The sequence below is a fragment of the Anas acuta genome, chromosome Z (genome assembly GCF_963932015.1).
Source record: "Anas acuta chromosome Z, bAnaAcu1.1, whole genome shotgun sequence".
NCBI classification, from domain to species: Eukaryota; Metazoa; Chordata; class Aves; order Anseriformes; family Anatidae; genus Anas; species Anas acuta.
In genome coordinates, this window is record NC_089017.1 from 32,165,414 (window position 1) to 32,178,228 (window position 12,815).

The window sequence follows — 12,815 nt, forward strand, 5'->3', positions numbered from 1 at the left end:
TAGTAGTCTTCAGAGAAACAGAAAAGATTAAGGGGTCTCTTGCCACTTACCATCCCAGAATTTCCCAGTGGGTTGATAATTTCTTGGATTCAGGCACTCTCCATTAGACAGCTGGAAATCTTTTTTGCACCCAGTGCAGTTCTTGTAGCTATACCCAACACAGGTTTTGCAGCTCCTATGGCAAGGTTCACATTCTCTAAACATGTCATCATTGAAGAAGCCTTCTCCACACTCAGTCACACATATGTCACCTGCAACAGAAACAGAATCTAACATCATGGTGTCAACTGCTAAACATGACAAGAAGATACCTCACCAGTAGACCTCTCTGTCTTCAACAAGGAAGTTTAGGACAAACAAATAATATATAAGAATTTATGAAACTTTTTTTAGATATCAAAACAACATTTTTAATGTGAACCCTGAATTCAGCTCAGCTGCATACACAATACTCATAAACTCTTCTAACCAATCTGCACTGAAATTGGTATCTCAGGTAGGTTTTCATCCATATCTTATATCCTGTAAATACATATCTTATGGGAGTCCAAGTTCTTGAATAAAGTTCTCTGGTTAAATCCCAGTTTTTATATTGGCCCTCTATAAAACCCAAGTCCAGAATTCCAGAATTCAGGTTTGGCTGAATCTCCAATTGCTGGTGAATATAAAGCTAAACTCAGGCAAGCCTGATTCAGCTTAAACATCTGTATACTGTAGCAAAGCCCCCTAGACGTTGTTATACTGTTTTTTTTTTGTTTTTTTTTTTTTTTTTTTTTGTGTGTGTGTGTTTGTTTGTTTTGTTTTTTAATTTTTATTTTTATTTTTTATTTTTGTTTTGTTTTCTTCAATCTCCATTAAAAGAAAAATAGACCACCATATCACCTCAGGTTGTGACCACAGAGTTTTCCATGCATGTGATGTTTTTTTAGTCCTCTGTTTTGCACATGGAGTAGGCAACGCACAAGAACACCGTAACCTCAAGATTTCCTGTGGTTCCTATCTGGCATTGTGTCTGAGCCAGACCTGCTTGATTCATGGCTTCCTAATACAGTTAAGAAATTCTGAGTCTTGTGTGAATCTGATGTGAAACTTTGTGGTTTAACTAAATTATGTTGAAAATGCTTGAGGCTCATTACATGGACCTTAAAGTCAAAGTAAAAATACACCTAAAAATAGCAAGGAAATGTTTAAGTGTTTTTCTGTGAGATAAAAGCCTCTCCTGTCACACAGTCTGAATCAAATCATTTTATTTTTTTTTTTTAATTTGACTGAAAGTGTGATAATGCATTAAAACAAAACAATACAAGAAAAAAATACCCTCCCAAGCTAGTGGATAGTTAGTGTCAAATATTTGGAGTTTTTGAAACAAATGGCATCTTGTGTTAAAGCAAAGGACCTGATTCTGCGAAGCGTTAAATCCCTCCAGCCTCTCCTGTTTGCCATAGGAGAGTTGAGAATTTGAGAATTTGAATCCAGACTAAAAAGGAAATATCTAAGATACTTCAAGGTATATGCCATACTTGTTACTTTGCTTACCTGAGAGATAAAAACCTTCCTTACACACGTTACACTTATCCTTGTCACAGCTATCACAGTTGCTAGGACACTGTCTACACTGCAGGGAACTTTCATCTCTGTAGGTATTTTCTGGGCAGTATTTATAGCAACGCTGCTTATACCTATAAGGTAAAGTAAACATAAATGGTAAATTCCTTTTGAGGTTAATGAGTTTGTTTTCTGTCTGCTTCTAGGCATGATAATGGCAAAGCTCTTTTCTCATCCCAATGAACAGAAATTATTTGAATTATTTGAAGTGCATTTGTGGTTAGCTCTTCAATTTTAGTAAGTCTTGTTTCCTAATATCAGCATTCTTAAGTATAGCAACTTTGATTTTTTTTAAGTGTATACACAGAAATGAATGCTTGCTTAAATTACTATATTGTGGGTCAAAAGAGATGACCACTTGTGTAAATGTATAATCCAGTGCTACAGCTCACAGTCTTTTCAACATTTATTCTATCACAGTAATCATTACAGAGATCTCTCTTGATATTCTATTTGAAAAGCAGTAGGGTTCTTCCTTTCCCTCTAGTTAAGTTAAACTTTTTTTTTTTTTTTTTTCCTTAACCTCCTTAAATTTTTAAGTGCCTGCTGAACTGTAAATACCAGAATTGGGCACAATATACTAAGAGTGTACTAGTTCCAAACCCAGAGGCACTTATTAACTTGTATACACTTTCTGTTCAATATACCTCTCTTTATATATGCAAAGATCAAATCAGTCCATAAGGTTTAAATGATCTTGATAGTGTATGATTGGCTGTTTTTTCACCATTTCCCAAGCTTTTCTCAAAGTTAATCTTTTCAGATAGGCAATACTTAAAAGAAGTGGGACAACATAAACAGCACAGTTTATGTGGTTAAGCACACATTTTTGCATCAGAAAAAAATGTAGAGGCATGAAGAGCTATACTCACATGTAGTAGTTCTGAACACATGCTGTGCAGATTCTTGGGTCATCTGAAATTAAAAATGTGAAATTATGTAAATAATATTCAGAGATAGAATGAGAATGTTAAAAGGCTGCATTGTGACACCATTTTTATGTTAAAAATTCTTACATTAAAAACAATATAGTCATAATTATAACATGATTTTCTCTGGATCTCCAATTACATTTTTTTGGAAGCAAGGTCCTCCACAAGTAAGTTCTAGTTTTGTATTTGTTTGTTTGTTTTCAGTGACTTTGAGTCTTATTTTTGAGCACAAATCACCTAGGAAATGATGAGTAATTAAGAAATGTTGTTCTGAACAGCAGAATCTTCCCAGGAGCTCAAGTTAGACAAAAAGTATAACTTGTAATACAAGGAGACCGTGAAGTATCCAAATCTGTAGTTTCAAACTATTTGTTCATTTTTTTGCATGTCTAAAAGCAAATTTTTAAAAAATATGTAACCAATCATTTCATCTTAAAAGTTAGACCAACACTTCTCTATATAATGGGGAGGGCAAAGTTTTTTATTAAACTTTTTAATAAAATTAGTTTTTGCATTCAAAAGCTTTGTTAAATGAACAAAAAAAAGTGCTTTACAATTCTTAAAGCTGTTAAAATGATGGATATGGCTTTATGCCCACATGAAGGGAAGAATATTTTCTGTAACCTTCCAGTATCTTCTGTTAGCTTTCGGTTTCTTTTACCTTATTCAAGTATCCCAAATGGAACAGAGTAGAAGGAAATGGAACAACCTGGCCAATGTATTTTTAAACTATGAAATGTCTAGAAATTATTTTTGATATCAATAGTACTCACAAGACAAAATTTTCACTGAGTCTGTTTGAATTTCGCATACAATAAATCACACTTTACACATGCAACCTTATTAGGCAACTTGCATTTGGTTTTGTAAGTAGTTCCAGCAATTTATTTATGAGGTGTAAAACTTTTCCCAGAAATGTTGCAAACCTGTGAAAATATTCTGTTTGCTGTTTAGAGCACAATCAGAAACAACAATCACATAACCTAGCGCTCTTTGGATTAGGTTTTATGTTAAAAGAAGAAATACTCTTAAAATATGAAAATATTTTCTATGAAGCCCTCTGTTACTTCCAGATGAAATACTTCCAGTTTGTCCAGGAATTCTTTTAATGAGATACTATTTTATTTATTTATTTTTTATTTATTTTTAATCATAATTGAAGACAACTGCATTTAAAGCTGGTTTAGGGTCTAAGAGAAAACATCTAGAAATTAATGAGTAAAAATAGTTTGTTAATATTTCAGACTAGAATGCATGTTGGGGAAAATGCATGATTGTGGATGATTGTTGGGGAAAATGCACTAGAATGCATGAGACGGGAAAAGAAAAAAAAAGGTATCACAAACATCTAGAAGGTGCCTACTCATTCAGAACCTTCTTGCACCCTGCTGCAAACACAAAAGCATAGGCAAAATTGCAGAAAGAAAAAAACCTATTAGAAAGCCAAAAATATAGTAATACCTAGTTTGCTGTATTTCACTTGGGAATGCACTGTCTTTCTTCAAACCTAAGATTTTGGAGGAGGGACAAAACCAAACAAATTCCTTAATAAGTTTGAAAAATGAAAATCTCAGGAAGTTATAGAAGCAAAGCAAACACGGTGAAAATTTTGTCTCATTTAAGTTTCCAGCAATAACGAAAAAAATATTTTTTTTTGTTGACCTTTCTGATGACAAAACCAGGGGGACTCTGAAGTTTCTAGATTGTTTCTGAGTGAGTAAAATAATGTGTTACCCATGGGCCTCATGTGTAATATGCTACTCGGATGGTGAAAGAGCACTCATGGGTTGTTAATGCCAGTCTAACCATGGCAGGTATCAGGAATTTGTTTGCTTATTGCTGCTGATAGCTTTGTATAAAGTTATACATCTGTCTCTTTTATGATTCCAGTACATAGTCAGGAGTTAAAACGGAATGAAGAAATTTTACAGTTTCTGATTTATTATCCAATAAAGTTTTAAAACAGTGAAGGATTGCAGGGGGCATACATCTGGCTTTCTGATTAGAAATCATGAGCTTTCTGAAAATACTTGTGTTTTAAGATATGTTTTTTCTGTCATTCAGAGTGCATTTGAGGTTACAGTGTCAAGGAACATTGTTCTTGTTATGTCTCTTACTCATGTCAAGACCAGCCCATAGTCTAATCTGGTATTTAAACATATAGCCATTGGGATTGTGAAGCCTAAATCCATTTGCATATTTGTTTCCTATATTATTTATCAGCCTGTATTGAACATTGCCGTTTCTTTTACAGACATACCCACTAAATGGAAGCTCTACCACCTCTTATATATAATCTTAGTTTTTTGAGTTTAAACTGTTGAGGAATAATGCAATAGTTTAGAAAGGAATACAATGAGGGAAGCTATCTGAAAGCAAGCAGAGAGAACGCTAAGTAAGTATAAGTAAGTATTCCTTCAATAGCAAATTCTATGTTTAATACATGCTATGTTTCCAAAATCTTGGAAACAAATTTTAAGAATGAATTATCTAGCGAATTTCAAGGATATTACCATACAGTTCCTCAGCAGTGACTCTTTGAAAATCTGCCACAATCTGTTCTTGGACTAGCAGTAATAAATACCTGTTGGGGCTGAAGTCAGCTTGTTCATCCTATACTCACTTAGAGTTCAATTGCCCATGAAACAACTAGATTTCTGTGGCATGAAATGGGTTGATAGATATATCATACTCTAAAAGATTTATTGTCATGAGAACTGCTAATATTTTATCTACACACAATAGTTTCCATTTGCATTGATTTCCATTGTGTTGAGTCTCACCCACTCTTTGAATACAGAAACAAAATTAATCTTGATAGCACTGGAAACAGGATTCAACCAATTTTAAAATATACAGCCTCAGACACAACCAAAATCCTCTGTGACTTTCTGTTTTTATTGTAGCTTTCTTACATAAGTAAAGATCATCTGGAGTTCATAGAAAAAGTAATTTTGTTCCTTTCCTTTTCTGTACTACAGTGATTGTCCCGTACCCTCCCTTGCAGCCCACCTTTCATAAGTACAATATATTTGTAGCAGAGCTCTCTTCTAATTTAGAAAATGGACATGCAAAGACTAAATAATGGTCAAAGGACAAAGAGAGTTACTTTTTCTTTAAGCTAACTGGTTTGTAGAGAATTAGTGAATTAGTGGTACATTGTTGGCTTTTTTTTTTTTTTTGGTGGTGGTGGTGTTTTTTTTCCCTACTTCATGAGGGAGTATGGGCATTAGTGTTACAAGCATTGCATTGCTTTGCTGTAAGGGCACTTTTGTTCTTTTGTTCGAAAGTATAGGAACACTGCAGGTGATTTTTGTAGTATTACCTTAGAGGCTTAATGAAATATTTACTGCATAAATCCATAGTAAAAATGAGCTCCAGAGCATTTTGAAAATCCCTGTCACTGTTTCACTGTATCTCAGAGTTCACAATATTTAGACAGATCCTAATTCTGGAAACATTGTGTGGTTAGCCTACTGTACTTTTGTGTTGGCCTTAATCAAAGTATCTTGTCGAGATCCAGATCTTGCAATGACTGGTATGCATGTTTAACTTTGTCTGATGTATACAATAAAGCTGTGAGTTGAAACTGAGTGCATGGGTATATTTTGCAGTATCTGTATTTAGATCGTAACTTTTATTTTAGCTTTCTGATTCATTTATGAACTTTTTTTTTTTTATTTAATTAAATATTTTGAAGTATTTATTGGCTCACCCTAGAATGTGCTGAAAACACTTAACTCCTTTTGCACTCAGGAGAAGCTGAGGATATTCTGTGCCTGGGACTTGATGCCTGGTTTACCTTTCTTTTCCAGTTTAATTAAGTGTAATGAATGAAAATGATTTTATATTACATTGCAGTTTTTCTTTAAGGGCCAGCCTGTAGTAATTGTTTAATTTCAGCAGTTACTGCTAGATTTTATTTGCCATTTACATTCCTCTGAACAATAATTTAAAATAATGTAAAAAGAAAAAAAAAAAAAAGCAAACAAAACTATAAATGGTAATATATAACCAACAAGTGTAATTACATATTTTAACTACCCCTAGACCATTTTTGATTTAGTTTTATGGGTTCTCAATTAAAATAACTGAAATGTACAATCCAACCACAATGGGATTTGGACTAGACATAAGCCTAGGTGAAAATTCTGATTTCAGTAAGTCATGCAAATAAGGGAGATTTCTTTTCTGGAACCCAGAACTGTGATTTGAATCTTCTACTTTGTGTGTGAAAACTTATTTTTTTGTCAGTTTTGTTCTTCCTATTTTATTTTTTTCCTCTGATTCTTTTTCTTTTTAGGAGTTTTGTCAGTAAATTTGCTTAGTTTTCTTTCTTAATTATAACATATAATTCATTCGACAAGTCATATTACCAGGAAGAGGAAGAAAGGTGAGAATGATAATTTTAACCATGGAATAAGCTGAATGCTGTAGTCAGTGAGACTTAAATGGGAAAAAAGTTCATCATTATTTGCTTTGGCCAAAAGCTATAACTTTGGTTTGATCAAGATGAATGAATTAAAAATACATTCATTTTTAAGTCAAAGAAGGAAAAATATTTTTCACCTTTTTGTTTTCAAAACCTCCTGATCCTTTTACAAAAATTACCTCTATTTCTTTTCATAACTTTTATCGTTTAAAATGTAACCTACCTTTAGTTAGTAGAAAAATGAGGATAGTGAAAGCAGAAAATATTTTGATTGTTATTCTTGTTGGAAAGATGGTTAACTTAAAAAAATCATAATCTCTAATCTCAATTATATTATTCTAAAAGAGGAATAATTTCATTTGCTGTTACTGCTTTTCATTGAAAAAATAAAGGGGAAGACACATATTGAGGATTTTAATATGCTGTATTTAAAAGCAGTAGTGACCTGCAGATAAGATGAAATGAAAGCAATTATATAATGCATTATGACATGCATTACATGAAATAGCTCCATGGTTTATATGATGGAAGTTAAGTGTTGAAAAACACGTCAAAATTTGTTTGTATGTTCATTAATAAACGCATTATATTTTGGGAGAGATTTCACTGAGGGAAAATGATGTGAACCTTCAAGGAACAGAAAATTTAACAAACTAGTTTTAAAATGTGTATGTCTGGTTGGAGTACTCTTGTCTGTAAACACATGTAGTGGACCAATGTTGAGGAAAGATTTATTCCTCAGATGAAGCTCTAAAATATGATAGCAACCAGAGAAATTATTACTTACAGGGCTAAAAAGAAGAATGTTTCGTTCATATTCCTATTAAAATTAAAGTTATGCATACTTCATGAGAAATGAAATAGACATGGGCAGTAGTATCTAACAATTAAGTGAGGGTGTTTGATTTATTTTTCTTAGAGTTTATTCCAGCACTCAGCTGATGCATTATCTTTTGCTCTTTGACTCTTCTGACCATCTTCTCCATGTGTGTAAATCTTGATGTGAAGGTTTTTAAGCAATATAATAGCTATTACAAAAAATGACCTTTCTGTGTGTTGAGATGCATTTTTGGAACAGACCAAGATGGTCACTTATCTTTGAATTGTTTCTTACTACACAGGTTAATTCTTATGGGTGAGTGGCACTACCTGAAGAGTGCTGGAATGCAGACTGTGGGCCAGACATCCTAGCTTTGCACCACAGATATCAATGCAGGTTTTGCCACTAATTTGAACAGCTGGATTCCATTGACCCCCTGATTAAAAAAAAACAACCAACCAACAACCAACAACAACAACAAAAGAAAAAAAAATGTATGCAGGCAGGAATCAGAGAGAAAACATCTTCCCTGTATGCAGATAATCCTCATTTGCACTGTTCCAGTCAATAAATTGTTCTTTAAACACAATTCCTTATTTGAAAGGTCATGGCATTCTGAAAACCCAAGTAGTTGAAACAAGTACATATTGAGGTAAAGTTGCTTGAAATGATTAGATTTTATTTTGTTTTACTATATTTGTTCTGCAGTTATTCCAGCAGAATGATTCAGCATAAAACAGTTCTTTACTGATTTGATTAACAAAGCTCCTGAACTTCAGATTGTTGAAGGACTAGCAATATATACTTTCTTTGTCTTTGTAATTCTGACAGTATGTTCATTGTTTCACCACTGATTACAGAGCTACACGAACTTTTGATCTAACACCAGTATTGTTCTTCCATGCTGTTATTACACATAGCTCTAAACTGAAATCTGGAGTATTAACACCTTAAAGAGCTAAACAGATTACAGACATTACAAATGTAATGACGAACATCATCTTAACATCAGAATAATGAGATGGTTCTAGAAAATTGATAGGTTCCTGCAGACTATTTTTTTTTTTAGTGTTTGATAATCAGATATCACAATTCTGCTTTTCAGTCAGTGAAATAATATTTTTCAAGAAATATGGGGGCTGGGTTGTCAAAATTCAGTAGCCAAGACAATTACTCTTAATTGTTTACTTAATTACTCAAAAACTCTTACTATTTATAGAGGAATCATCTGTGCTACTAGTAAGAATCCAAGCAGGCTGCATGCCTGTGTTCACAAACCTCATGGTTCAATATTATATCCTAATTTCTTCCATTGATTTCCAGGCCTGGATTTTGCCAAAGAAGTTTTGTTTTGTTTTGTTTTCTGAGAAAAATAAAATTTCAAAGACAGCTTTTTTATATATTTATTTTTAGTGCAAATGTCCCATATCTTTATTGTGCAAGGAAATTACCTTCTACCTATACTTTGGGAAAGACAACATCCTTTAATGTAATGTTCTGCCTACACTGAAATCTCTATACTGAAAATTAAAGAACTGTTCCAGATCTTTTTGGACATTCTTTTTGCACAGATTGCATATTCTCACTCCAGAAATCTGTGGAAACAAGTCCTATTATCTGCAAATCTAAAGCCCATCCTGCATGATTAACCTCTTGAGGAAGATTTACTCTGAGATAAGAAAGAATCCTTATCATAATTTTCTCTGGTATTTTGAAATCTGTGGTCTATTCATCATCAGGGAAGGTTTGAAGAAATGAAGTTTTTCTTTGTGCTACTTATGTTGCTATGGGAACCAGATCATTTTTCACTCATTAATCATGAACACAACTGCCAGAATCCCAATCTGTACCTGTGAGTCAAAGTGCTACACTTTAACTGTCTCATACGTTCTTTAAGTCTCCTCCAGATACCTTTTGTCTCACTCACAGTACCTTACACATCTTACTCCATGTTATAGAACTTGTGGAACATTTACATGTCTTTCTGTCTGCCTCTGCCTCTACAGCTGTATGTTTGTTCCCTTGTAGCCCAGGCCAAACAAAATTTGTTAAGTTCTGGATGAACTTTGAGAGTTGCTGAGGCTTTACATTGTTAAAATGAAGAGTCACACTTGGGCCTAAATGCCTGTTTTATAGGCTTTTATTCTCAGGGCTGCTGTTTCTTGTGCTTTCTTGCTGTTTATATTGTTGCAAGGTATCTCATAAGGAGAAAAGTGTGATTGCTATTCTGAACATCCTTATCTGCACCACTGAACACTTGCACTGAGAAACACTTTATTCTGTGTTAGCCTTTGAAAACAGTCCTGATGCAAAGGTTGCAAGAACCACTTTGTGCTGCTCTCTGCAGAAAACTGGGAGGGTCAGAAGGCAATGGAATACAAGGTGTTTTGTTACACAGAGATGAGGTAATCTCCAAGAAACCTTGAGAAGTATTCATATCATAACAAGTTATACTTTCACAAGTCCGGTGAGGTGAGTGGAAGTGAATCAGCAAATAGTTGAGCAGGAATTGGATCAGGAATATGTGGCTACATGGGAGGACAAAGTCTGAAAGGAAAACAAATTGGGTCAAAGCCTGACTTTTGCAGTCCCTCTTGAGAGGAAGAACTATCCTTCAGTTGATTGCTATGAATTTATCAATGATACACTTGAGATCTCTGTCTTCAAATATTTAGCTTTGTAATAAACTAGGTGCTCATATTTAGCATTATTGGTTAGTGGTGTGGTGGTTTCTGCTTCTGAAATATACATATACAAGTCAGTAGATATCACATATCAAGGAAGTTCATAATTTTTCATCTTCATAAGTACTCATATTTTGTGTCTATATATTATGCAGGTGCAAAAGGGCAAACACAGTTTGTATTATTAGAAAGAGAGATGAAAGTGGTTGAAAGAACACTCTGTTCCATGTGTTGCATTTTAGAATACACCGTTCCATGTGCTGTATTTTAGGCACAGCACATAACAGCCAGGATTGTTATGTTCTTGTATTGTACTGACTCTGGAATTCTTTTAAAATAATTACATTAAATGGCTCAAACTCTACAGTTTTACCTTAGCACTTTTCTCTTGTCCTAAGTGGGCTTATAGCTGACTGCTTTTTAAAAAGGATAAAGTTGACTCTGAAGAAATTTCCTGATTCTCATTACAGTTTTAAGGCTTTGGAGAAGCTATGGACAAGATTCCGAGGTGATCTTAATATGGGAGTGAGAGAACTTGTGCTGAAGGGTAGAGTGTAACTCCTGTAACAGCACACAGAAAATTCTCCTCTTTAATGGCATTGCATTAGCAAAATGTTCCTTTTCAAATGATGACTCTGTTGAGGAAACTGGATTTTATTTTATAGTCTTTATGGTGCTTTCTGGTGTCCACCAGAACAGAAGTCATTTACATTTAGTCATGGCTTGATGGTCAGGGGTGGTGAAGACCTGAATTTCCTGCGGATCTCTCTGAATGAGAGGGAGCAATAAGTCCAGATCCAGGTTCTGGACTACGGGTCCAGAAAGTAGGCTCAGTGTCCCAAACTAGGCTACCAGACCTGAGGTAGCAAAGCCACAAACATAATCTTGACAGTGTGGACTTGAAATTTATTCAGAACACTTTCTGAGCCACTTTGTCCAATTCTGTGTTTGTGCTTACTTGTCCCCTATAGACTTGACTTGTTGTTAGCTCTCACTTCTGATTTCAATGCCTGTGCAAGACTCTCAGATTCTCAATGCCTGTGCAAGACTCTCAAAGCCTTTCAGATTTCATGGGATGTGATGTGTTTGAACATGCCAGTTGGGCTAGATGGCAGCAGTCACAGTCAGATGTGTTCAGGAGCATGTGGGCAGAAGAAGGTAGGGAGGTGAACCCCGCAGTGCATAGCTATTTCTTTGGCACAATGTACAAAGCCATAGGTCCTCTGGGGGTTAGTGACATCTAAGGTAATTTTCTTGTAACATATTCCAGAACTTGACTGTCTGCAGGCAGAATGGTATCTGTCAGTTTTAAAGATTCCTTATCTCCTTAAAATATGATTGGCCTCAGAATTAGTGAAGTTAATCAGAAAAAGAAGTATCCTCTGAATTTAAAAGAAAGCATCACCTGTATTTAAACTACCTGTACTTGATTTATTATCCTCTGTCAGTCCCCATCTTCACTCTTAGACCTGCAGTGTCGATACTGTAAAGACTTATAGCCATACTATAGTTTTGAAACCAAACTGGGTCCTAACTTGGAGGAAAACAAATTGATTTTACATTGTTCCTTGAGGATCCCAGACAGTATTACAAATACTGTTAATCTTCTACCTTAACATCCTCACTGCTGGTGAACACTGACCTGCAGCATAACTTATATGGTGGGTTTTCCAGTCCTATCCTGAATGTCTGACATGGTGTTTAAAGTATCAAACCAACATAAAAGTGTTAGAAGTATGGTATCTATGTCCTAATCTGTCCGTAGTGTTGCTGTTAATCAAGAAATTTCTTACACAATCCACCTCCATTACATGGTCTGTTCTGCTGGCACCTGGCACCATGACAAAACAAGAGTAGATCTTATTTTTATGCACTTGCCTGAAAAAAGCCAAACAACATTGTCCAAGACTGAAGGCAGTAGTTCATTCTTTTCCATGGTGCGACGTGAAAAAACATTTGGCCAAAAATTAATTGTCCTTCAGACTACTGAAGGCAATCAGTTATCTTAATTAGCATATATATCTCTACTTAAAACTAGATGTGTTTCTACAAAAAAGAAAAAAAATAAATTAACCTTTGTGATTTGTAGACAATAAGTGAGTCACTGGCATTTTGTTCCTCCACTGACAATGTGATGATACTGTGGTCTGACGTTCCCTTTTTTATTTCATATGTTTTCTATAAGTCATCCTGGACTAAGCATAAACTGAAGAAGATATTTTTTTTCTCTTACAGTATGTATCAAAAAATCTCAAAGCACTTCAGCAAGAGCAGGTGCCTGACAATTTATTTGTTTATTTATTTATTTATTTATTTACTTATTTTTGTGAGAGAATGGTCTT

General features: G+C 34.4%; 1 protein-coding gene across 1 annotated transcript in view; it reads right to left on the bottom strand.

Annotated features, from left to right (window-relative positions):
• Window positions 1-12,815, bottom strand: part of PCSK5 (proprotein convertase subtilisin/kexin type 5) — a 255,418-nt gene that overhangs the window by 24,288 nt on the left and 218,315 nt on the right. Inside the window, exons 25-27 of the mRNA XM_068667577.1 lie at window positions 2,478-2,520; window positions 1,537-1,679; window positions 51-251 (exon numbers count right to left, since the gene is read on the bottom strand). Coding sequence (XP_068523678.1) covers window positions 51-251; window positions 1,537-1,679; window positions 2,478-2,520 — 387 coding nt within the window. The remainder of the gene's footprint in view (window positions 1-50; window positions 252-1,536; window positions 1,680-2,477; window positions 2,521-12,815) is intronic.